The sequence below is a fragment of the Carassius gibelio genome, chromosome B13, assembly GCF_023724105.1.
Source record: "Carassius gibelio isolate Cgi1373 ecotype wild population from Czech Republic chromosome B13, carGib1.2-hapl.c, whole genome shotgun sequence".
NCBI classification, from domain to species: Eukaryota; Metazoa; Chordata; class Actinopteri; order Cypriniformes; family Cyprinidae; genus Carassius; species Carassius gibelio.
The window spans coordinates 14,762,452-14,785,459 of record NC_068408.1 but is presented as its reverse complement, the minus strand read 5'-3'; the positions used below and the strand labels follow the sequence as shown (position 1 = coordinate 14,785,459).

At 37.6% G+C, this 23,008-nt stretch overlaps 3 protein-coding genes across 8 annotated transcripts in view; all 3 read left to right on the top strand.

Annotated features, from left to right (window-relative positions):
* The window catches only part of sertad2b (SERTA domain containing 2b), a 33,024-nt gene extending 26,898 nt beyond the window's left edge, over nucleotides 1-6,126 (top strand). For 3 of the 5 annotated variants that reach the window (XM_052572800.1, XM_052572797.1, XM_052572801.1), the window contains exon 2: nucleotides 1,940-6,126. In XM_052572800.1, the coding sequence (XP_052428760.1) occupies nucleotides 1,947-3,062 (1,116 nt within the window). In that variant the 5' untranslated portion in view covers nucleotides 1,940-1,946 and the 3' untranslated portion in view covers nucleotides 3,063-6,126. The remainder of the gene's footprint in view (nucleotides 1-1,939) is intronic. The other 2 variants (XM_052572799.1, XM_052572798.1) reach the window with 1 other exon arrangement.
* Nucleotides 6,127-11,646: 5,520 nt separating this feature from the next.
* lgalslb (lectin, galactoside-binding-like b) lies at nucleotides 11,647-18,899 on the top strand. Of its 2 annotated transcripts, XM_052571792.1 has the most exons (6): nucleotides 11,647-11,915; nucleotides 12,325-12,411; nucleotides 12,498-12,586; nucleotides 14,330-14,522; nucleotides 15,096-15,280; nucleotides 17,318-18,899. In XM_052571792.1, exons 1-5 carry the CDS (start codon nucleotides 11,883-11,885, stop codon nucleotides 15,237-15,239), a joined length of 546 nt encoding a protein of 181 aa, XP_052427752.1. In that variant the 5' UTR covers nucleotides 11,647-11,882; the 3' UTR covers nucleotides 15,240-15,280; nucleotides 17,318-18,899. The 2 variants fall into 2 exon arrangements, with proteins under 2 accessions (XP_052427752.1, XP_052427751.1); XM_052571791.1 differs by having other exon boundaries at nucleotides 11,648-11,915; nucleotides 15,096-18,899.
* Nucleotides 18,900-19,633: 734 nt separating this feature from the next.
* On the top strand, nucleotides 19,634-22,222 carry echs1 (enoyl CoA hydratase, short chain, 1, mitochondrial). The gene is made up of 8 exons (XM_052573522.1): nucleotides 19,634-19,805; nucleotides 20,203-20,400; nucleotides 20,486-20,613; nucleotides 20,696-20,795; nucleotides 20,932-21,036; nucleotides 21,120-21,239; nucleotides 21,401-21,468; nucleotides 21,558-22,222. The coding sequence occupies exons 1-8, from the start codon at nucleotides 19,715-19,717 to the stop codon at nucleotides 21,621-21,623; spliced, it is 876 nt and encodes a 291-aa protein (XP_052429482.1). The 5' UTR covers nucleotides 19,634-19,714; the 3' UTR covers nucleotides 21,624-22,222.
* Nucleotides 22,223-23,008: the final 786 nt, after the last annotated feature.

Below are 23,008 nucleotides of genomic sequence, written 5' to 3'. Positions count from 1 at the left end.
GTAGTACAACTAGTAGATTGTGGTGCAATAAATTCCAAGGTCTTGAGTTCAGTTCTCTGGAAACCCAAATGTACGGTATCATTTGAATACAGTGAAATACGGTTTGGATAAAAGCAGGCATTAAATTAGTACATTAAATTTAAATGACTACTTCAATACAAAAGAAAAACCTTTCATCAAAGGATCTTTTTCTAAAATAGTTTCACATTTGAGTCACGCTACATTGTAAGCACAGGGAAACGTTCCAGTGTACAACTTGTTTTTCAGTCCATCTGTCAATGCTGTCTCCATAACCCCAACCCTTCTACCTCTCTCCTTGCAGAGCAATGGTGAAGTAGTCTACTGTTATGTTACGGTGGCTCATGTGATCTGTTTTAAATCTCGTAGCATGAACCTAGTGCACAGTGGATGAGAACACAGCTGCCTAACATTCAAAGCTCAGCATAGGTCACACACTCGCTCCTCCTCTCTGTCCCCTTTTGCCACCGAACACTCAGCTGGATCCTGTCTTCCTGCAGCCAGTATGTGTTTAAACAGGGAGTGATCAGGGCTTTGCGCTCGTGTGACACATTCTTACCGTGAGTACTTACTGAAAGTCTGACACACATTTGCCTCCCTCCTCGCTGCAGCACGGTTCAGGAAGGAGTAGTCAGAGCTGTATTCCTGTAAACGCTCCTGCAGTAGCAGCTCTTGCAGTACAGTTATTTCCAGCAGCACGTCTTTCTCCGTAACTCAAGGGTGAATTCTCGTGCTTAGATAGTGTTGTTGTTAATGTCCTGTTCGAGATGCTGTGATTGCATAAACACTGTGTATTTCTGAGTGTCTTCCCATTCTGTCACCTTATCTGAGTTGTAACGCGAGGCATTTTGGTCACTTTGCGACGAATGCACCGAGACCGTACAGACTCTCACCCCAGCGGCGGCAACGAATGCTAATATGACAACAGCTTGCAGACCAATGTCATAGCAACCAAGCTTCAAGCCACCAATCTGTTAATCAAAACAATTTCTTGTATTTTTAACCAAGTCTGTTTGGTCAACTGGGTCATACCAACTGTTGAATTCATCTATTGGTTATATAGTTTCAAAAATGTTTTTATGAAAATGGCCATGCACAAAACACTATTACAAAAGCTTTTATTACTTTTATACATGACATTGGTGTTTTTGTGAATCATCAAAATGTCAGGCCAAGGTGCTGATGCTATTTCCCCTGGCGCGTTCTGTACTTTCCTGTAACCTTCTTCACCATGATTTCAAATAAAGGCAGAAAAGCCTAAAAAAACGATCAAAATTTTTGGTGTTATTCTGGAAAGTGTTATTATTTCAAAGTGAAATGTGCAGTTTCTGTGAGCTAGCGGCATCCAGCAGAATAACAAAAATAATCAAACAGGTTCCCCAAACACACCCCCCTAACTGCTATTAGTCAGATAATCGACCAGCTCCGCCCCTGAACTCAGCTCATTGGTTGAGCCAGTGCTGCTTTGGTCAGAATTCTCAAACAAACAGAGCAATGTTTTGATAGTGTCACATTGTTTATACTTTTAAGCAGATTTAATGCTGCAATCAAATGCAAACTTGTACCTCCGAGTCCATTTCAGCATTGTTTTAAATCAACACTCCCATTCCAATGTCACATTTCAGCAACTCTAGAAATTCTAGGTTCCCACAATATGATATTTCAAACTTCATTTGAAGGCCACATAACCTAAACTTGTTGTTGTCTCAGCATGTTCAACTGCCATGGAGAAAGTACTACACACCTTTAACATCTCAGTTTCTAGAAATGAGTGTATTTTTACCATTAGTTATTTTTCTGTAGATCAAGAGATTTATATGGAACTAGTGCTGAGTCATAAGAGAGAAAAACAGCAGTGAGTCATAAAGGTAATGAGTGGCTGTATGGCTAACATTCTCTCTGTCTCTCTTTACTTCCTAAGCAGATATATGTTGGGTAAAGGGGCAAAGCGGAAACTAGATGAGGATGAAGAGGTGCTGGAAGGCAAAGCGTTGGCGGCAGGGGCCGGAGCGATGGCCAACGGGCTCTCGAAGGTCTCCTACACCCTGCAGAGGCAGACCATCTTTAACATGTCTTTGATGAAGCTGTACAACCACCGGCCCCTCACCGAGCCAAGCTTGGAAAAGCGCGTGCTCATCAACAACATGTTGAGGCGCATCCAGGACGAACTGAAGCAGGAGGGCAACCTGCGACCGATCTTCTTCCCCGCTTCCCCTCCTCCAGACGACCCTGTGGATGAAGGTTTCCGCGAGGCGCAGCCTGCTTTCAGTGTGTTGTCCATGGTAGCTCCACCGCTGTCCCAGTCGCTGGCACTCTCCTCTCCGGTCCTTACATCACCTTCGCCAGTGCTGTCAAACCCAGCGCCTTTGGAGGCCTGCCTCACCCCAGCTTCGCTTTTAGAGGAGGACAGTGTCACGCTTTGCACATCACCCTCTCTGCTGGCTCCTCCTCTTCCACCAACTCTTCCCAGACTCCCTTCATCTGTGGCCAGAGACAGCTTCTCTTCTGCCCTGGATGAGATTGAGGAGCTCTGTCCTTCCCCCTTACCTACAACTACATCAGCGCCAGGTGCTACCTCCCCCTCATCCCTTACTGTGTCCCTCCAACTGCCATTGTGTCCCCCCAGCTTAAACTCAGGGGCCTTGGACTCCAAAGACTGCAGTAAGCCCTGCAGCCCAAAGCTTGAAGGTCTGGTCCCGCTGCCTGAGGAACGCTCTGCAGTCCCTAATGCGCCAGAGACTCTTCCTCCTACCAGCCTGGACATGAGCACCTCACCCTCTGCCTCGTCCTCGGGCTTTCTGACAGACCTGGCCCTGGACGACATCCTCTTTGCAGACATTGACACCTCCATGTACGACTTTGACCCCTGCACCTCGTCCTCGGGCACAGCCCCCTCAAAACTGGCGCCCATGGTGACTGCAGACGAGCTCCTCAAGACTCTTTCGCCCTACAGCGGTGGCACTCCTGCTGTCAGCTCGAACCAGCCTTTCAAAATGGACCTAACCGAACTGGACCATATTATGGAGGTGCTTGTGGGATCATGACCAGGTTTGGAAGGGAACTGGGGAAGAAATGCAAAACCAATCAAAGAGTTTTTAAATATGAACTGAGAACGAAAACTAAAATCACTTTGTGATTGTTTGGGGGCTTTTTTGTACAGTTTTGTGTTTGTTTTGTTTTTAAAAACAAAGGAAATTGTCCATTTTAATGGTAACGTTGCCCAGTACTACTTCTCAACACTGTGCATGCACTGTGCTTGCCTTTCCCAAAAATGAACATGAAGAAATCTTACAGAAAACACTTTGGCTTCTAGCAGATCTGAGTGCCTTCATCATTTATGACCACTTGCTAAATTCCTGTTTGTTTGTCTTGTCTCAATTTCCTCATCATCATTTCCAATCGAACAAGTTGGATTATTAGAGGAGTAGCGTCTCTCTTTCCCCATCTCAGTATAAAGGTGCAAGAATGTGGAACGGCAGCATATTTTCATATTTTTCTTTCAATTTCACAAAGCACAATGAGAGCAACTTGGTTATTTTATTAACTTTTTTCTATTCAAAGCTGTTTTATTGCTTTTTAGTAATATTTAAAGTAGTCTGTTAATATGTGGTCATTTATTCTTTTTTTCCGTCTGCTTCCATTTTAATATTCATTAAAGGGATAGTCCACAATTTAATCACTCTCATGTCTTTCCAAACCTTCATAAGTTTTTTTGTCAATATAATGAAAGTCAATGGGGTCCAATGTTTTTTTGCACCCTGTTTACCTTTTTCTAAATAGCTTTTCATGTTTCACAGAAGAAATAAAGTTACAGGTTTGGGACGACATTTTTAGTAAATTATAAGATTTTAATTTCAGGTGAACTACCCCTTTAACATTAAATGAGTAAAACATATGCATTTCTGAAATAGACACATTTATGAAATATGCTTTACTGGATTATTTATACATGGATGTGTGTAGTGGTCAGATATTCACAGTCAACCAACCAAATTTCTTGTGTTCTGCCATAACGGCTCAGATTCCATGTGTTTACATCTCAGCTGGCAATAACTGAACATGTCTTCTGATGCACATTGTTTTACAGATACATTTCTTTGATAAGCCAATGCTAAAACCCCTTTATGATACAAATAATGTATGCAATCAATGCTTTTCTGATCAGTAATAAGCAAACTGTCAACTTTTCTCAGCCATTTCCTTTTTTATCTGTCGTAACTTCTCTTTTTTGGCCTTTGTTTTGGCTTCATATCATCACTCAATGAGTGGCTGGTTCAGTTTTAATGCTACACTAATGCACAACAAGAAGGTCTATGCATGTCTGTTCATGCAAAATAGAAAAAACAAAAAACTGTACCAGGCAAGAAAGTTTATGGTTGCTATTCAGTTTTTTTTTTTTATATTTCCATCATCATCATCATCTGTTTGCCAAACATTTCTTTCATATACATCTCTCACCAGTACAACGGTACATTTCTGTTAACATACTAATGCATGCAGGATTATAGCTCATAATTGTACAGATGTCAGATGATTTTTGTATGGTTTGGTCTTATTTTATCTTATTTATACCATTGTTTGTTTGAGGTTTATTAATGGTATCTGTTCATGTTCCAACCAGACTCTCTCTCTGTTGTCCTGCTGGGTTTTAGTGTTGTTTGGCCAGTAGAAATGATCGCTTTACATTAAGGTGGAGTTTAGTTATGCACAGGTTTGATGGAAGAGTATTTTGCATGTATGTGCAATAGACAACACAGTATAAACACTTGGTATAAACCACTGATTGATCAGATTAGGTTTGGAAGGATTATTTTATGTGCACCTGACATCGAAGGAAAGGGACCATTTATCATATCAGCTGTATTAGCTTCACATGGCATTTGTCGCACTAAACTATCTTACAATAATAATGTTAGATATACATACCGACAAAAACTGTGCATAATATGCCTTCCTGGTAAGAATCAGAATAAAACATTCAGAGTGCAATGTCAGAGAGGGAAGAAAACGTTTATTTTTAAATGAAATATAATTTATCATATAAGTGTGACCATAAATAATCTGGGATTTGAACTTCCTGTCACAGAGAGGTGAAAATGTAGATTGTTACCACCCAGAGTTCAAAAGAGAGATCATCTGAGAATTGAAAACATGAGTGAATGAGAGCCGAGCGGACAAATCTATGGAATCAAAACTATGATTAATGTTACTTATTATAGGATTTTCTTTGGATTTGGAGTGTTTTTGTTTTGTTATTTATTTTTGTTTCCTGTGTAAATATATTTATTTTTGACGTTAAGCTAACATTCAGATTGTAATTTGTACAGAATATGAGATAGGAATGTATTACGCTTATGGGAATGTATCACTGCTTATTAATTGGGGTGGAAGCCATTTTTCGTCTTGTTTTAATAATGCATTATTTTGTGTCTGTTTAGTTTCTTGTATTATAATTTGGGGTGGTGTTTGTGCTAGTTGTCTAGGTCAACACTCCCTGCCCCTATTTAATTATAAGTATTTAATATTTTATATATTTCAGATTGTGTGCAAGGGAAAGGTTTGTGAAGCAATACTTTATCCTCTACAAACTTCAGAATTTCAATCTTCCAAAGCCTATTTCTGGGAAAATCTTTTTGATAACCCTCAATGCCAAATGTAAAAAAAAAGAAAAAAAAGAAAGGCAGCATGATTTCTGATGACATTGGTTGTTGTTTCTCACTGTCCCATGGTTCAAACCACACATTCGGGGCAGTTTAATGTGGTTTCAGGATAGTGACCACTGGGATTATATGTGTGTTTGAGTGCGTGTGTGTGTGTGTGTGTGTGAGAAAGAGAGACAACATGTGGTGGAGGGTCTAAACCCTTTTTCTGCTCATTAAGAAAGGCTGTATCTTCAGGGCTTGGAGCTGTGCCTTTTTCTATGCAATCCTACAAACATATTCATTTTGAGAAAAATAACCCATCAACTGATGATCACTGTATTTGCATCAAGGTGTGGACTGTAGAATACATATATATATATATATAAAAATATGGACGTGTGTCTATGAATTTGAAAACAGTCTTACTTTTCTAGTTTTATATTATACAATAAATGGATAAAAATTACACTGCGTTTGTTTTTCTTCATCACACTAAAGCATCCCACTGTTAAAGATTATTTAGTGAATGCATACACTCTTGAAAATTATGGTTCTTTAAAGGATCTGTGGTTCCACGAAGAACCTTTAACATCCATGAAACCTTTCCAGTGCACAAAATAATTATTTATAGTGGAAACTGGTTCTTTGGACTATTCAAATTTCTGTAAAATGGTTATTTTAATTACTGTTCCATAAAGGTCTTTTACCACAAACAAACAGGTAAACGTGTGTAATTTCTGAGTCACCCAGCTGCCCTGCATGAAACCGAGGACATTTCTCCGCATCAACAGTTGCCTCCATTTTGCACCTATGAGTCCGAGCTGGTAGCAGGAGTCTATTTCCAGTATTGGGGCCGCACAGCTGTGTTGCATGGCCAGTTTTAGCACGTGGCAGTGTCTGTGTAAAGTGTAGGGGGATGGCCGGCACGAAACATGGACAAACTGATCTCAGGTCAGTGAGAATGTGTGGTAAGCAGTGGATCATGTTGCTTTTTATGAGAGTGGTGAGTCAGTGTATGAGCTGTACGTTCACTCACGCTGACCATCTCACTTTTACTATGTTTTTCTTTCCTTTATCTATAACAACTCTAGTTGTTTTTCTCTAACCTTTCAGTTCATCTCTTTAATCATGCACTGTCATAAAAGGCTTGTTTTCTTTTTCCGGCCCTTTCTAGTCAAGCTTCTTAACAAGTTTCATGTTTCATGTGCAGATAGCGGGTAAAATATATGCCTTCTCATACAGTATTGTTTCCAGTAAGCGTTATTGGGCCTGTGTCATAAAGCTGACTAATTTGCTGTGGTTAGTATCCGTCCTTTCCCTTCAACGTTCTTTGTTGGCCCACTTTTATCCACATGAAGAAATGGGTCAAACCGAATAAAAAAAAAGAATGTGTTTCTTTACTACTGCTCACTGTAATGCATGACTGGAAGGTGCTGCTATGTTTGTAGTTGTATTAACTTCAGTCATTTTTCTCATCAAGTCTTTTTTATTCATTTTTTTATATAATATTCTTTTGACATATTTGATTTTTCAGCAGTAAGATTGTATCAATTCATTAGTGTTTACATAGACAGGTATATTCCTCTAACTTTTTAACCTCTTGACCTCTGACTTGACTTAATTCCAGTAACACTCACTTCAGCATCCAGTCTTTGATTAAGAAAAATTACATTCAACATTTTCCACTTGAATATCCAGTTTTATTCACAAATATGTCCGATTTAAAAAGTCATTGTGCAGTTTTACATTAACATTTATGATTATAATTTCATTTTATATTTAATTTTGAGAAGGTGGGGGGTCTTCAAGCCTCTTCTTTTGCTCCGATAGTCCCAGCACAAGAAAAGTCGATGGACAAAATGACACCAGAGTGATTTTTTGTTCTTTTTCATTGCACACCTCTCCTATGTCAGCATGACAAACCTTGGTCTCCATCAACTATCTGTTATACCAAGTACACACAAACAGCATTAATATATTTAAATGCTTAAAAAGAACGAGATCCTGTGGCTCAGTGGAAGAGCATCGTGTTAGCAGTGCAAAAGATGGTGGGTTCCATTCCCAGTAAACACGTTAGGTAAAAAATGTTAATCTGAATGCTCAAGTTGCTTTGGATAAAAGCGTCTGCTAAATGTATACAATTATTTTTTTATTTTAATATACACTTTCAAAAAAAGAACAATGCTATCACTGGGATGGACTTTAAGGTAGAAAAGTTAATATTTATATCTTATTTATCCCTAAATAGTACATAATATTGCTTTAAAATGACATCTTAGTACCTCTTGAAAAGGTACTACCCCGATGACACTTTAGACATTCCCCTAGATTCATCTGTAACAACATGCGGTTGAGTTAATGATGACAGAATATTTCTTTTGAGTGGACTATCCCTTTAAATTGAATGAGAGGGAGAAAGTAAACTGCCCATGCAGCTGCATTTCTAATTTGATTCTGCTCAGTTCACAGGCCATGAAGTAGACAGTCTTCCTTGTTTCCGTGGAGGCAGAGAGAGAAAGAGAGAGAAGAAAGAAGAATAATGAGAGAGATTGCAAAAGCCTTGCTCTCCCCTCCCTCCCCTCCCCTTCTCCCTGTCAGGTTGGCTTTGTGCAAATATCTGAATGATCTTGTTCTGCTGTGACCATGGAGGAAAGAAGCCACACCTACTCTCCGCCAACCACAAGCCCAGCTCAGCAGGCACACAAGCAGTTGCACGTTTATGTAACACACACACACGCACACGCACACACACACACACACACACCAGCCCATAGCTGCCCCCTCCGGCTGGAATTTGAATTGTGCACGACAGCGGCATCTTCACCCACTCTGAAGAAGAATACATGGTAATGCGTATTTACTGTGTCCCTGTTACAGATATTACGTGTTACTGTAATTGATTACTATTCATCATTATTATTACTCTATAAATGCACATTCACTCATCTATCTGCGGAATCTGTCTGGTATAGATCATAAATCATAGGAAGCATTTAGACACTTAATATCTGACATTTTCAGTTTTCAAATTTAACAGGAGAGCAACTGTTTGACCAATTTACTCTAAATAATACACTATGGTCTTTTGTACCATTATAAAACTATTGTGAGGACTGAAAGTAAGGCTGAAAGTAATATTTAACAATATAATGCTAGCAAACCTTTTTGAAACACATAAAGGATAAATGTTTTACATTTTTAAATACTGTTGCATTAAGTGTAGACAGAGTTAGCCAGTAAACTTTTCCAATTTGCTATAATTTAAAATGCATTAGCTGGAAACATCTACCTACTGTACCAAAGGCAACAGTAATTACCATAATGGTTACTGCAGGATATTAATGTCAATAAAAGAGCTAAACTTAATAAAGTCTAACGTCCCTTGTTGTATATGTATTTTGTAGTACAAATCAATACATTACGTTTTATCAGTATGTATGCTGGTCTAAAAACACTATAGCACTGGCATTGTTATTACTATGCTGTAGCGACTGAGCGGTGGGAGAACTGTAAACTATCTCCTGTAAGTCCCCATGCTTGCTCAAGCATACCAAATACATTTGACCAAATACAATACCCATACAAGTCTTATGGGTATTCATCCTTCAAAGCAAAGACCATCCAATCATGCAATAACCAGGCTATTAATTTACTTTCCTTTATTAAGTTATAAATTAATATATAGTTATGAAATTGATTTCCATCTAAAATTCTGAATTAGTATTTAAATTGTTATTGTCAGAATACAGTCAATTATTGATTGAATAATGTAAAAAAGAAGCAATGTAGAATAAAAATAAAATAAATGACATTTTATGAGAAATATTTTTAAAGTTAGGATACCTGAAACAAAAGTACTTTGAATGAAAACAACAGTGGATAATGTAAGTTTTAAAGGCAGCAGACACATATAGACTACAGGCTCTTAGAAGTTTCATATAACAGTGAGCTTACGCCGGGTTACATTTGTATCAAAGGTCACTGAGAGTTAATTATTATGAAGGACGCTGAGCCCTAAAGGATGGAGCCAAGACTGTCAAACTTGCTTTTCTTTTTTAAACCTATTGCATAACACGGGATTCGCTATCAGGCACTTCATTCAGATCAATGCTTTTTATACAGTTTTATACGGTGTGCTGCTGTGAATGTGTTCGCAGTGTTTTGGCAGACATGTGACTGTACATAAATTCATGTGATCTTGTATTTGTGTCCGTGTGTGTGCGTGTGTTGAGGGGAAAGGCCCAGAGTGAGGAGCCAGAACAGGAAGTAAGAAACAGACCACACACAGCTGCTATGGAGAGAGTGGGTGTGAGGAAGTGTGTGGGAGCTTGACATTCACAAAAACACACAATAAGCCATATTCAGCGAGGGAGCGAGACAGAGAAAAAGAAACAGATCGCAATATATTGATATGGGGAATGCAGACTGAAAGAAAGATCTTGAATATTACATGCTAAATTCTACGTTTATCACAGCTGTTCACTGGATGTTTATTTCTTTAATTCCCTGGAAGGCTTTTACAGCATTTTCTACAGTTACTCATATTAGCAGGTGACGGTTAATGTCAGTTAGAGGGAACATTGGCATCATGTGTGGCAGGTGGGTGAGGTGTCCAGCAGGCCCAAGCGGGCATGAACAGAGCATGGCGGGCAGTGCCAGGTCCGTCTGTGGTGCTTTCCGCCTGAGCAGGTGAGGAGAATGGAGCTGTGGGAGAGCAGTGCAGAGCGGCTGCAGCATTAACCTAATTACAGGCTGGCCCTGCTAAATAAACACTTATTAAATTTGCATGCTCAAATACACTTCTGGACAGAGCAGGTCACAGTGCATGCAACCCTTCGATGTCACCCAAAAGTCCACACTCTTTCAAAGAAATATTCATTAGCTCTAAAAGCACATGAAGTAATGACCCTGCTCAAATAAAACTAAAAATATGTATTAAATTAAATCATATTAATGAAATAAATATAATTTTGTTTTATCACAAATAAAATGACATGCATCCAAGGTCTTTCCGTCTACAGCATGAAATGCTTGGATAGAATCCAGCACCCTGTGACCCTGCATATAGGAAAAGTGGTTTGAAAAAAAAAAAAAAAAAAATTATTATTATTATTAATGAATGTGGGGAAGTGGAATCCTCATATATGTTATTTAACTGAACACCAACTTATTTTATGTTAGGTTCAGTCACCACAGACCACTCTCTGACCGAAACCTCGAGCTCTCATTTGACTGGTTAACTGCACAGTCACCAAAGGTCAGGGTTTGTCTGCTTTTGTTGGACGTTGATAGCCTCTGCTGGTAGATTCTGTGACTACACCACCTGCCTCTGAAAATCATGTTTCTCCATTGACGGACATTCAAAATGAGCCGTGTTCTAATTTAAGGCACTAACCACTTCGTAAGACATTAACTGAAGTACTAGAGTTGTGTATTCCTTGTGGATTATTGTGATTCTGACGGCACCCATTTACCGCAGAGTAGCCGATATTATTGGTGAGCAAGTTGTGGAATGCTAAGTTTCTCCAACAAATCATCTACATCTTGGATGGACCAATGGTAAATGGAATCTTCCAAGAAATTTTAACTTTTTTTACTTTTCACTATTCCTTAACACAATATATTCTGCCACTTGGTGGCATTCTCGTCAGCCGCCACCAGGGGTCTCCCTCTCGCCGCTCACTAAGGGCGCACATTTTAAAGATCAGAAACATGCTGAAAAAATTTAAATTCTTTCTCTCAGAATTGAACGAAATCCAACACAACAAACAAAAAATGCAAAGAAATTAATATATTTACCTAGCAATAAATATTCAAGCAATATTAACAAAATATGAGTCATTACAAAGAACACACAAAAAAAATATTCATAGACCGTTCAAGAAAGAAAACCCACATGTTTTAAAACTAAAAAGTGTTGAACTGTAGCCACGTATTATTCTGTTGGTAATTATGTTCCGATCCAATGAGATTTGAGCAGATTAGGTTCATATAGAGGCTGGGATTAACCTCCACCCGTACGATAATCCGCGTCAGCATATTTCTTTCACGCGTAGCAACACAATAGAGTTGTTTCTTAATTCGTTTCGAGGATTTCTGTTTGTTTTACCGCGTTCTTCTTGAACTTAGGCACCTTGCAGCTCCCTGTCCGGTCTGCCACGACACTGTCAGATTCCTGGGCTGGACCGCCTTTGATAAGCATCCTATGGTATTTTGTTCAAGATGGCGGTGGCGAGCATGGAAAAGGACGCGATAGTAAGTCACAAATAACGTTTGAAATCTTAAATGCTTCAGATTTTCTTCAGTCAGCCATTAATGTTAATAAAATAGATTTATTTAGTAAGCACAGTGGAAATCCGTATGCATCACATGCAAAGAGATGACTCGTTCATCTCACACCTAGAGTTGAAAAAAACATAATGATTATGTTGAAATGCAGACTTGGAAGACCGCAATAGACAAAGAATACTTAAATCTTTCTGTTCTCTCTTATCTTTTTAGTGCACATTCTGTTTTTTATTTTGTCGAAGTGCAGATGTAGAAGGAGTGCCGTTTTATTGTTAATAATTTGCATGTGCATCTGCATACAGCGCTCGTGCTTTATTGCATTTATCACATTTAAGGGCTTTCTTAAACTTGTAAATCTCGTCTTTATCATCTGAAGAATACCGAAGATGATCTTCACCTTAATAACTCATTCGGAGATGCTGGGCTTATCTCTCCTGATAAAGAAGACATCTCTCGTATTCTGGTAGAGTATGTTTAAAAGTATCGTTGTTTTCTCTTATGATATAGTCTCTGTTACATTGATGATTTTTGTTCCCCCTGATATACTAGACAGTTCCTTTTAGTGGACGGATCAGAGGTGGGATGAGGCCTGGGAAGAAAATTATTATAATGGGCATCATTGATCCAGAGCCAGACAGGTATGTTTTCATATCAAAATTGCATACATTTAAGAATGTGCACATTCTAGCAGTTTAACAGTCACCTTAAATGTTGTCTAGATAGGCAGCACTAAGTTTTGAGAAACCAAGCCTCTTGTTTCAGATTGCACTGGGGTGTTGATCTTCTTGAGACACACTGCATGGGCGTGCACTGCTTAGTGATGATGGGTGTTCGCATTAGCTGTTAAGGAAACAAATATAAAAACTGAGCATTGGGTGTGTCTTGGAAACGTAACATTTTAGTATGTTGATTCAAATAATAAGTGGTAAATCTTTTCATTCACTGCTAGTTCACAATAAACTTATGTTGTTCCAGCCAGTATGAGTTTATCCTCTGATAGGCAGGGTATACTGTATATATACATATTATTATAAATATATGTAGATACATACACCTGGGAACACTTTAGGAGTATATTTACTATAATTCTCAGTCACCATTCACGTTGTTGCAGTTCTGTCACTGCTTTCCTTATATTATAAATATAGAACAGTAACAGGTCTCTCTCCACAGAGCTGGACTAGGGTGAAATGTTATTTTTTTATTAATAAAGTATTTGGTTATTGTAAGGAAGTGAAGACCCAACAGGCATGTTCCATATGAGAGTCTAAGAATGGTCAAGGCTGAAAAGACTTAACACTAATTTGTGATATTACACTATGGTTAAAAAATGGGGGTTTGGTAAGGTCTTTCATGCTCACCAACTCTGAATATGTTTGAGCTAAATACACTAAAATGTTGTATGCAGTAATGTTGTAGAAAATCTTAAAATAGAAAATTTAAAATAACTTATTTTAAAGTGCAACTTATGTGTTGGAAAAGCTGAATTTCGAAAGCCATTACTCCAGTCTTCAGTGTCACGTGATACTTCAGAAATAACTTCTTATGTTGAAAACGGTTGTGCTGCTTAATTTATTTGCTTTAATAATTTTTTGAATGGAAAGTTACTATCACTTGATTAATGTAATTAAACTTGGCTGAATAATAATTAAATTTGTTTAAATATTTTTTCCTAACTTCAGACTTTTAAATGGTAGTGTAGTTGTTTAATGTTTCTTTAAATCTAGTTCCAAAGGATTTTTGTCGCCATAAATATTAATGCATTTAGGAGACATTTTTATCCAAAGTGACTTGCATTTGTGTTAAGGATATTTTTTGGTACTGGAGAGTTTTGCCAGTATTGTTCTCTGAGACTAATTTATTAATGTGCTGGTCATTTGTTTTTTTGAGAGTATAGTACTGGTTCCTGGCCTAAGGGGATGGAGCAGTTTGTTAAATTGTTGGCTTAGTCTTTAAATTGTGATTATGCAGCATTTGAATTAAGCATGCACATTACAGTTCTAATATGTCAGTGGTTAAGTGGTACTAATGTGTCATTTCAGCTCAGGAATTCAGCCTTTCCAAACAGACTGCTGATCCATTAGGAAAGCACTGTGATGCTCACTCAGTGTGAGAATGGGTTTCAATGCAGGCCTAAATTACTACATAAAGTAGATGCATGCTATTTCTCTGTAATGTTTGGTATATTGGCACACAGTTTGTAATGCTTCATGCAACACTTGTCATATTTTTATGTTTACTAATATGGTTATGATGACATAACATACGAAACCTATTAGTACACATGAATAAATCTTGAAAAAAAGAAGACCAAGAACATTAGGCAGTACACTGCACCAGAAATTGGCTGTTTACATGCTTAAAGTTTGTTTTCTGCACAGCTTTGACATCAGTTTGACCTGTGGCCACAGTGAGGAGAAGAACGATGATGAAGAGCTCACTGATGTGGCCCTTAAACTCAGTGCAAGATTCACTGAAAGGCAGTTTCTGAGGAATGCACGGGTTTCTGGGAAATGGAGTGAGGAAGAGGCACCCATATCTTACTTCCCCTTCATCCCGGACCAGCCTTTTAGGGTAATGAGCTGAAACCCTGACATCTACATGCTCTCTAATCTGCATGAAGCATGAGTCCAAAGTAGTGTGCAAAACTAATGGTAGTTGCTTCATTACCGCTGTTGTGTATGCAGGTATCTTTTCAGACAGAAGGAAATATCCAGTGATATATATATATTTATATATATATATGTGTATATATACATATATGTATGTGTATGTATGTATATATATATTAGTAGTCAAAATTTGATCCACTTCAAATATTGACTGCTGTATATAAATCCAGAAAGTGTGACTGCTTTTGCATGAGTGTTTATTCCTTTATAACAGCCAGTTACTAAATTATTCCACGTGGCGGAGAGTTGTACGACCAAAGTGGTTAGAGATGCTTGAAGATAATGAGTGCTTATTGTTTGTAATCTGGGCTGAAGGCGAACCAAAAAATGGGTCACTGTTGAGCTGAGATAAGCAGCCGTGCAGAGTAAGACAAGTGCTTCCTTTCAGCACAATGTGTCTCGATGACTGACAAAGGATTCTTTTGATTTGATCTGATTTCGCTCTTTCTCTCCTGTCCTTTCCCCATTGATACAGATTGAGATCCATTGTGAGCACCAGCGTTTTAGGATCTTTGTGGATGGACACCAGCTGTTTGACTTTTATCACAAAGTAAAGTCTTTGCCAGCCATTAATATGATCCGGATAGTTGGGAGTCTTCAGATCACCAAGCTGGGCTAACCAAGCACACCTGAGCACGCGCCAGAAAGGACTTCTCACAGGTGACCATCTGCACCTGTGCGTTTGCCGCAGCTCACACAAAGACATCAACAACATCTGCATTTCCACTTCTCTTTTGCCCTCTATCCTCACATTGTAATGATTTCTGAGTATTGTATCATAACAGGTTTGATGAATGGTTGCAATATCAGATGTGTGTTTTCCAGTATCTTTGCTTCACATTGTAGCTTAGCCTATTTGTTTAGCTTCAATACTTTTTCAGGGATCGCACACATTGATATGCACTCTGTGGCAGTAACATACAATATGCCACTGGGATTTAGCTGCTCTTCATAGACACTGCCAGTGTGCTTGTTCTTGTGCTCTAGCAGTGTAGGTTCAAAATGATCCAAAACTCAGGAAATCAAAAAAAAATGGTGATTTTACTACTTCACTCTGATGAGAAATTTGCTTTGAATTATGATGAGTTACTCTGAAATGCTTAGGCTGCTAGAATATAGGAGCTCAGATTCCACATTTTGCTGTTCCACCTGGGTTTGTTTGTGTTATTTAATCTGAATAATTAAAATATCGTGGAAGGAAGATGTTATTTTATCTCCAAATCGTGTAGCAGGGTTGTATGGTAGACGTTTAAATAGAATACCTTTCCTGTCTCTGTTCTTTGCAACTACACATTTTGGGTGATAAAGAATGCGTTCCACAGAAATTCTTTAGAATGTAACCATAAGGGTCATTTAATTTTGAGGTAGAGGAAGTTTTTAATTTTTGGAAATTCGATCATCCAGTAATCTTCTTCCAAGCCAGTACTGTATTTAATTACAACAGTGTAATGTTAAATCCGGAATGACTTCAGTGCAGCAATTTAGCAAAATATAACTCCGCTTATATCTGTTTACGCTTTATTATTAGCACCTCGTAAAAGGAGCAGGTATAACAGGGCTGAATTGTTTCTTGAATGTACTGTCATCCACTGCTTCGTAATAGCTTCGCTGTGGGTGTAAAGTGAGCATCTTTTAAAAAAAAAAATCTATTATTCTTTCCTCCTCCTTCATACTCCTTATGTCACTCCTCTTAATATATAAACACATAGTCAGTGGTCAGCATGTTTCTGTATTCAGCAGTGATTTTGCTGAGATCCTCTGCCCCGTACTCCCACAATGCTGTCCACTCTTCTGCTCTTGCAGGATTGGATATCCTATCCAAAAATGCTTCTTGATTTGCATTAATCATACACATGTTCACTACCATTCAAAAGTTTAGGGTCGGTTAGAATTTTTGAAAGGAATGTTTTCAAAAGGCATCTCTCATCAGTACTGCGTTTATTTGATGGGAACTGCAGTAAAAACTTTTTATTTTTATTTATTTTTTTTATATTAAAAAAAAAAACATTTTATTTTAAAATGTAGTTTATTCCTATGATGGCAACGATGAGTTTTCACTCCAGTCTTCAGTGTCATGATCCTTCAGAAATAATTCTAATATGCTTATTTAATGCTCAAGAAACATTTAATTTTATTAAAAACTAACTAACTTTATTGTGAAAACTAAGTGGTATTAATTTCTCAAAAAAACAAACTAAAAAAACCTTCCTGACCCTAAATGTTGAATGGTGTTGAATGTAGTGTGGATGAATGTGCCCTGCTCTGTAGTGAAAGAGTCAGCAATGCTCCTTATTAGTCAGTATTACTTTATATTCAGTATTATGGTCACTATTGTAATATTTTTAAAACTATACTTCTAGTCAGTCTGTGTCCTGGAATACATGGACACGGAGGCAGTGACGGATGAAGTTTAAGGACTAATGTTTTGTCTTCTTTACTGATCCATCTATGTGACTAAATTTCATGTGATGAAATAATTCTATTATATGCCAGAGAGTACTTAACACCAGCCAAAGACATTTGCCCACATCAGCGTCTGGTCAACATTGAAATCAGAATATTTATTAAAGTGCAATATTAAAGATCCTTAATCTGCTGAGAAGGTACTCCTGACCGAAAGCTCCAGCTAAATGAAGTATTGTACATTTTATGTGAAGTAGGTCATTTTTATACTTTTATGTCTGATTTTCTCTGCAGTTGTTTGTGCCTCAAAACTCGTGCAGAGATGGTTTAATCGAGACTGAGAATCGGTACTGCAGCACAAGTAAAATGCTCCTTGACCACACACCCATCTGACATGTTGTGGCAAACGAACTTTGATATGACATGCTTATCAAATGAAACCTGGTCATCTAGACCAATATTATCCACTGAACAGTATTGCTATTTAACTGCTAAATCTGTAGTGAGTTGTGAGCTTCCTTCTGTGTGGTGATGTTTTAACAATTATACGGTGACTATTCTTTATTTTGTCTCTGAACAATGAGTGTGTGTAAAAATACACCTGGATAACTGAAACATGGGGAGGGAGAATATGTATTTACAAAAATAACCGGTGAGAATGAACACACAAGGAGAGAATGCCAATAGTGTTGACTGTGCTTTAAGAAACCTTAGTATGCTAATAGATTTTGTGAATGTATTTGGCAGACGCTGTTATCCAAAGTGACTTACAGTTCATTGAAGTTGCATTTCTCCCTATGATCCTGCTAGTATTCTCAATTACTGATACCAGTTCTAATGCTTCCATCTTTATTGCTCTTTCTTGTCTTGTATCTCAGAAGTTACAGTCTTTCAAACTGGTTCACATATATGAGGGTAGAAAATGAATGTCCTTGTTGTAAACCATTGTTCTGAAGCCTTCGAACTTTGGATGTAGATAAACTAAACCGGGCCTCTCTATGCTTCATTTATTTATATATATACTTTTTTTTTTTTGCTACTGCAATCATGTCTTGACATTAAAGAGGGTGTTTGTATGGTGGTGTATGTGATATTTAGTCTGAGTTTTCACTGTTTTCCAGTTCGTCAACATTTTAGTTGATTTCTTTAGATTTTTCCTCTTTTGGATTTTCAGAGCTTTGCTTTTAGAGCTTAATATTTCAGTTCTTTTATTTAAAGATAATATTTCAGATGTGTTTATGCATTACTAAAGTGGCCCATTGCTTAGAGTTAGTTTGTGATGTTGGATGTAGGTGCACAATTATTTTCATGAATTAAAACCTGAGTTGGTTCTGTGTGCTTTTTTTGAAACTTGGTAATGGTATTCATCTCAAATCTGCCAGAAATATGGCATTGTTGTTTGGGATCTAAAATGGTATTCTTACTAATGATTTACACTAACAGATTTCATTATGAGTTGCACTTTTCAAAGTTATCTTTTTTTTTTTTCTTTTATTTGGTAATGCACTTAATGTGCGATTGAAGCAGGTGCTGCTATATAAACTAATAAAAAACAAGCAGTAAATTCATAATTTGCCAAGGTATGAAATATTGTCATCCAGCATCCCCTGTAAAATACTTCAATGTGTATGGTACAACTAAAGAGTAGCATTTGGGTGAAAAAAAGTATGTGATAATAAAATTGTGCATTACAAATCCCTAAAAGTACACCTGTGGTGATTAATTCTGTTTGGACATCTGGATAAACATAAACAAGGTAATATGTGAAAGCAGTGTGTTTTGATATTTAAGGCGAGATTTTGTGAATTTTGTAACTTCCATGAATTTCGGTGCTTTTCTAATGGATTTGCAGACCAATAAATCAATCCTTACAGTCTTTGAAGTCATTTAATGTGTCCTGTGTACGCTTAGCATAAGCTTCACCTGATTTTTTAAACTGCTTGGCGGTTTACCAGTTCAAACAAAACGCAATACCGCAAACCGCATCAAATTCTGTAAATACTCTACATTGCAAGAATAAAGTGCCCTCTACTGGTTGGTTTCTTTCATTGGAGAAATAAATCATTTTATTTAATTGACTGTAATATGTATAACATGTTTTGAAGCCATAATTAACATTACCCTTGGATCAGCCCTTATGTATGTTATACGTTTTCTATGGGCAATACAAAAACAGCAAAGGCAGTGCATTTGTCACAATGACAAGTTAACTCACGAAAGTGACCAGTAGAGGGAGCTATACGCGCAAAACATTCCCGTTGCCATCTATCTTTTCTATATAATTCTAGTGTTAAAACCATAGACAGTAAAAGAAAACAAGCCCTACGTCCCAGTGCATACTGTCCACCCTATCTGCCCTGAATAGTATTGGAAATTATTAATTTCACATACAATTTAGGATGAATAGTGTGCACACATGTCTAAGGCTATGTCTAATAAAAGTATTTAAAAGGAAATATAAAATCATTAACTCTTTTAACATCTCTGAAAGACGTGTAACGTATGTGTTTGGTTCAATGCTAAAAAAAAAACCACATGCCTATTCATTATTGGTACTGAGAGCAGTCGTCAAACAATAAAGGAAGGGGAGTTTTAATACAGTATCTGGCATCCCGAGTAGGCAGTGACGTAAACATTGACGGGCAACCAGTGCGACTCCAGCGTCGCAGTGTTACCGTTGACCCCACAGCCATGTCGCTGCTCTGCAGATCCACAGGGTTACTTCTAAAACACAGTAAACTGCTGCAGTCTGCATTAGCTGCAACAAGGCAATGCAGTTCAGGTAACAGAAATCACGTCTCCTTGAGATTAATGGCTTCTTTTTCAGTGTCGCTCTCGAATTTTGCGTTTGTTGGAAACTTGCGTCATTTGCCTGCGCTAGTTCTGTGACTCCTGAATGTGTTATACTAGTTTCTGCAACTTAATAATGGAAAAACTGAGCTTTATAGTAGCCGCAGTTACATGTGTGTGCGATTGTTTACAGTTGAATCATATTTAATAATAATAATAATAATGTACATATAGTGCGCATACTAGTGATATTTCCACAGTTAAAAGCCACGACAACTTGTGGACTCTTATGAGGTGATATATATGCTAAATCAATACTGTTTTAAGTTATTTTAAATTGCATGGATCCATTGTGAGTTAGTTTGACCCCGCCTTCATATCTACTGCAGGTGGCCAGTATCAGTACATACTAGTTGACAAAAAGGGTGAAAAGAACAATGTTGGTTTCATCCAGCTGAACAGACCCAAGGCTCTGAATGCTCTCTGTGATGGGCTTATGGTGGAGGTGGGCAAAGCCCTTGATGCATTCGAGGCTGACAGCGATGTGGGGGCAATTATCATCACAGGAAGCGAAAAAGCCTTCGCAGGTGTGAAACCATCTGTCAAATTAGTTGTGTGTTATGTAGAACTGTTCTGGATTGATTGTGTTTTATTGACACTTTTGCTTCATAGCTGGAGCTGATATTAAGGAGATGCAGAATCGAACTTTTCAAGAATGCTATGGTGGAAACTTCTTGGCACATTGGAACAGGGTATCAACAGTTAAAAAGCCTGTTATTGCAGCGGTCAATGGGTTTGCGGTAGGTGAAATATTTAAATTCACCCATAAAGATTCCCCCTTGAGTGATTCAAGCATAAACATAAATATATTTTTCTGTCCAGCTTGGTGGAGGATGTGAGTTTGCTATGATGTGTGACATAATCTACGCTGGGGAGAAAGCACAGTTTGGACAGCCAGAAATCCTGCTCGGGACCATTCCTGGTACAATAATGCATCAGTTTTTTAATGTTATGTTGAATAATTGGTGAAGAACAATTATGAATGGGAATACTTAAAAAATAAAAAAAATAAAAAAAAATAAAAGGCAGCTGAAATGACATGATTTATTTGGCTTCAGGTGCTGGTGGCACTCAGAGGCTTACAAGAGCAGTGGGGAAATCCCTTGCAATGGAGTTGGTTCTCACAGGAGACCGAATCTCAGCTCAGGAGGCAAAACTGTCTGGTTCGTCTTTCAAACTTTCTTTTCCACTATAGCTTCTTTCTTCTCTCAGTTTAAGAAGTGGAATAATATATTAATTTCCACAGGTCTGGTGAGTAAAGTGTTTCCTGTGGATCAGCTGGTTTCAGAAGCGATCAAATGTGGAGAGAAAATAGCCGGTAATTCCAAACTTGTCTCAGCCATGGCAAAGGAAGCTGTTAACGCAGGTAAGAGTTACATTAAAGAGATAGTTGATACTTTTATTGTTGAAATATATTCTGCTCACATTTCATGAATTACTTGCTCATGCATCCAAACCGGATTTAAAAATACATATAGTCCTGTGCAGCCATTTAGAAACTGAGTTTAATTTCATCTTTAATTACAGCATTTGAACTGACTTTAGCTGAGGGCAATCGACTTGAGAAAAGATTGTTCCATGCAACCTTTGCGACGGTGCGTCACTTTTTTCCCACTTATTCATTTCCTTTTTTTTTTTTTTGAAGAAAAAGATGACTTCATTCTTGCTGTGATCTAATTTTCAGGAGGACAGAAAGGAAGGAATGACTGCTTTTGTTGAGAAGCGAAAGGCTGCATTCCAGGACAACTAAAAATCCAGTGGAAAATATGGTGATTTTTAAACCCTGGTGTTTAGTTTGTGATCAGATGTGGTTATTAAAATACTTTGCCTTAATTTTCTTATCAAGTGTTCAGGAAAAAAAACACTGGGATCTGTACTTTTGGGTTGACAGACCTACATGTAGTTCAATGAGCTCATATTTAACTTGGTTTCTACATTACCCATTTCTAATTAATGCCTGGGTATTGTTGATTGTCTGGTATTATTACCTTAAAACCTTCTTTGCTGATACACCATAAATAGAGGCACCCAGTATGGTAACTGTGTATAATTTAAACACTTGGTCATGCTTTGTACTAGCATACACTTCAGCAGTTAAGAGAGAGAACATGGCTTTGCCATAACCTTTCTAAATTGTTTGTAATTACTGTACAACACTGATGAAGGTTTTACAAAACCCCTCTGATTTGACTTTGTATGTTGATACGGCGAATATATGACTAAAATGTATGGGAAAAGACGTTGCAATTCCATTTTGTACCCTCTAGGTGGAGCTGTGGATGTATTTTCAGTCACTCGTGCGACTTTTTCATTGATGTAGCCTCATAATAAAGTCGCTGTAGTAGCCTAGTATTTTTGATTTTTTTTTTATGATATATCTCCTGTTTGACAATTTATTTCAATGTTATGTAATTTTATTAAGTGTTTTCATCTGATATAGTGCATAATAGGCACAATAGACACGAACTATAGTGTTTATAAATACAGCGCAATGCAGGTTTCGTGCGGCTTTGTGAAGTAAGTTTGCTTATAACCCACGACAAGATCAACATATTCATAGGAAAATATTTAAAATAACCTAGCCTTGTTCTTAGAAACGAGTTCATTTTTTAAAAAATATATTAAAATATAGGCATACATATCACTGTATATTGAAACGATGGTTTATAAATAACTAGCATTTTCAGCTTATAGATATGCTCTTTTTAATTTATTTTTTAAATTCTATTTTAATAACTTGCTATTTGTATCCCTTTTTCAATAACTTAAATGCAAGTTATGAAAACTATCGCAGCTTTTTAAACTAAACCGCTCAAACTTTCTAGTTAGCTATTGATGAATAACTGCAATGTCGTTTAGTCATAACTTTCATCAGGTTAAAGATCACCGGATAACTTACAACCCACCTTTACTCATTAAACACTGACTATTTCATGTACAGCATCCAGAAGGACCACAGCAAATGTAATTAAAAGAAGAGGCTATTCATCTCAATTGCATATCAACTCGGAGCATTTTCTCACTTGAAAATCTCGGCTTTTTTTCGCACGGCGTCTTTCCAAGCCCTCAAAAGTCCATAGCCTAATTGATTTTAATTTTCATTCAATATTCCCTCAGACTCCAGCTTTCTTCTCA

Coding starts and splice junctions, on each gene's coding strand:
- lgalslb (XM_052571792.1), top strand. CDS start 11,883: ATGGCGGTGGCGAGCATGGAAAAGGACGCGATA. Junction 12,587..14,329: donor ATTGATCCAGAGCCAGACAG/GTATGTTTTCAT, acceptor TTTTCTGCACAG/CTTTGACATCAGTTTGACCT. Junction 14,523..15,095: donor TCCCGGACCAGCCTTTTAGG/GTAATGAGCTGA, acceptor CCATTGATACAG/ATTGAGATCCATTGTGAGCA.
- echs1 (XM_052573522.1), top strand. CDS start 19,715: ATGTCGCTGCTCTGCAGATCCACAGGGTTACTTCTAAAACACAGTAAA. Junction 19,806..20,202: donor AACAAGGCAATGCAGTTCAG/GTAACAGAAATC, acceptor TATCTACTGCAG/GTGGCCAGTATCAGTACATA. Junction 20,614..20,695: donor CAGCGGTCAATGGGTTTGCG/GTAGGTGAAATA, acceptor TTTTCTGTCCAG/CTTGGTGGAGGATGTGAGTT.